Source organism: Bison bison, unplaced genomic scaffold (genome assembly GCF_000754665.1).
Source record: "Bison bison bison isolate TAMUID 2011002044 unplaced genomic scaffold, Bison_UMD1.0 scf7180017864518, whole genome shotgun sequence".
NCBI lineage: Eukaryota > Metazoa > Chordata > Mammalia > Artiodactyla > Bovidae > Bison > Bison bison.
Genome location: NW_011495071.1, coordinates 19,806,609 through 19,808,113, shown reverse-complemented (window position 1 = coordinate 19,808,113; position 1,505 = coordinate 19,806,609). Strand labels below are relative to the sequence as shown.

Sequence of the window (1,505 nt, the reverse complement as noted above, 5' to 3'; positions counted from 1 at the left end):
AGGGGAGAATTTGATTGGTGCCATTCCTCCTGTAACAGCATTCTGCCTCCAACTGAGAAATCAGGAAATTTTAATGGGGAGAAAAAACTATCCAGGAATTATGTGTATGATGGATGAGTTTAACAGTTTGATCTCCTTAGCCATCTTTTTCTGGATACAGTTTGAGCTTCATTTTCACCTTAGGGCTGAAATAGGAGGTACAGGGCAGCTACTGAGGCGCCAATGGGCCATCTCCAGAGGGAGGCGTGTTGAGCACAGGCTGCTGCCAGCACAGCTCTCAGACAGGCTCCCACTGGTGTTAGCCCTGGCAGGAAGAGCAGCCTCACGAGTGAGGTCTTGTAACTTGTCTCATGTGTCCTTGTCATTCTGTCCCTCTTCTCATGAAGTGACGGAAGAAATTGTCCTTTCCCCATAGCACATTGATAAAGTATTCAAGCATAAGGAACTGCAGCAACAACTTGTGGACGCCAAACTGCAGCAGACGACACAGCTGATAAAAGAAGCTGATGAGAAACATCAGAGAGAGCGAGAGTTTGTAAGTGCTTTTTCTTAAAAAAAGAAATGATGGCCAAAATTGTGACCAAAGCCATTCTGCGTTTCAGGTAGCACTAGGTGCTAATTTTTTTGTTCTAGATTATAAAGGGCACGTGTGTTAGAAAGCATTAGCCTTTTCTTTCTATTCAACTTTACATACAGAAGATACACTGGAGGAATTAGACCAACTTAGTACAAAGACCTGTATTCATTGTACTTGTCTGTGTTTGGAATATTTATTTCACTTTTTAGATAATGCCTACCAAGTTTAAGGATTATACCAGTATTTAGCACATTATATTCGAGAATTCATTTTAATAGCAAGTTTTACAAACATGGATGTCCTATTGATACATACTGTTAGATTTTGTTTCCAAACAGGTAACTTGAAACTAGGGAAGTTGTTTATTCTAGTATACTTTTCTGATAAAAATTTAACAGAATTCTCTACACCCTAATCACTCAGCATTATTCCCAGAATATGTACTCAGATTATGTTGTCTGTCAATAATTGTGAGTACAGTGGAATCTCATTGGGTATATATACTTAATACATGCAAATTCAACTTTACCTGCTTAACCAAAAAATAAAGTCAGAAGAAGTGGTTACAGTAATGAAAAGTGTCCCATGCAGCTTTCACTCAAGTCCCTTAGGCCCCAAGGTGAGCCAAATATGAAGACTCGGATCCCAGTGGGGCCTCATGATGAGAACGTGTCATGCTGAGTGCAAGTCTAGGGTTAAGAGAGATGTATTTTTTGCACAGCGTCTACTTTCACATGAACTGACAGTGCCATCCTCTGCATAATTGAAGAGACAGTTGTCGTTTCCCCAGTTGGAGTAGAAATGTCATACATGCACACATGATGCGTGTATTTCTGGTTATTTTTAAAGACTTTTCAAGACTAATGGACTAAGTGTGACATTTTACTTCAGGAACTGAATTTTACAGCTGCCTACTACATTGTAATTT

At 39.7% G+C, this 1,505-nt stretch overlaps 1 protein-coding gene across 1 annotated transcript in view; it reads left to right on the top strand.

Moving 5' to 3' along the window:
• TXLNG (taxilin gamma) overlaps nt 1-1,505 on the top strand; it is a 56,524-nt gene that overhangs the window by 46,444 nt on the left and 8,575 nt on the right. The window contains 1 exon segment of the mRNA XM_010830668.1: nt 209-535. Coding sequence (XP_010828970.1) covers nt 209-535 — 327 coding nt within the window.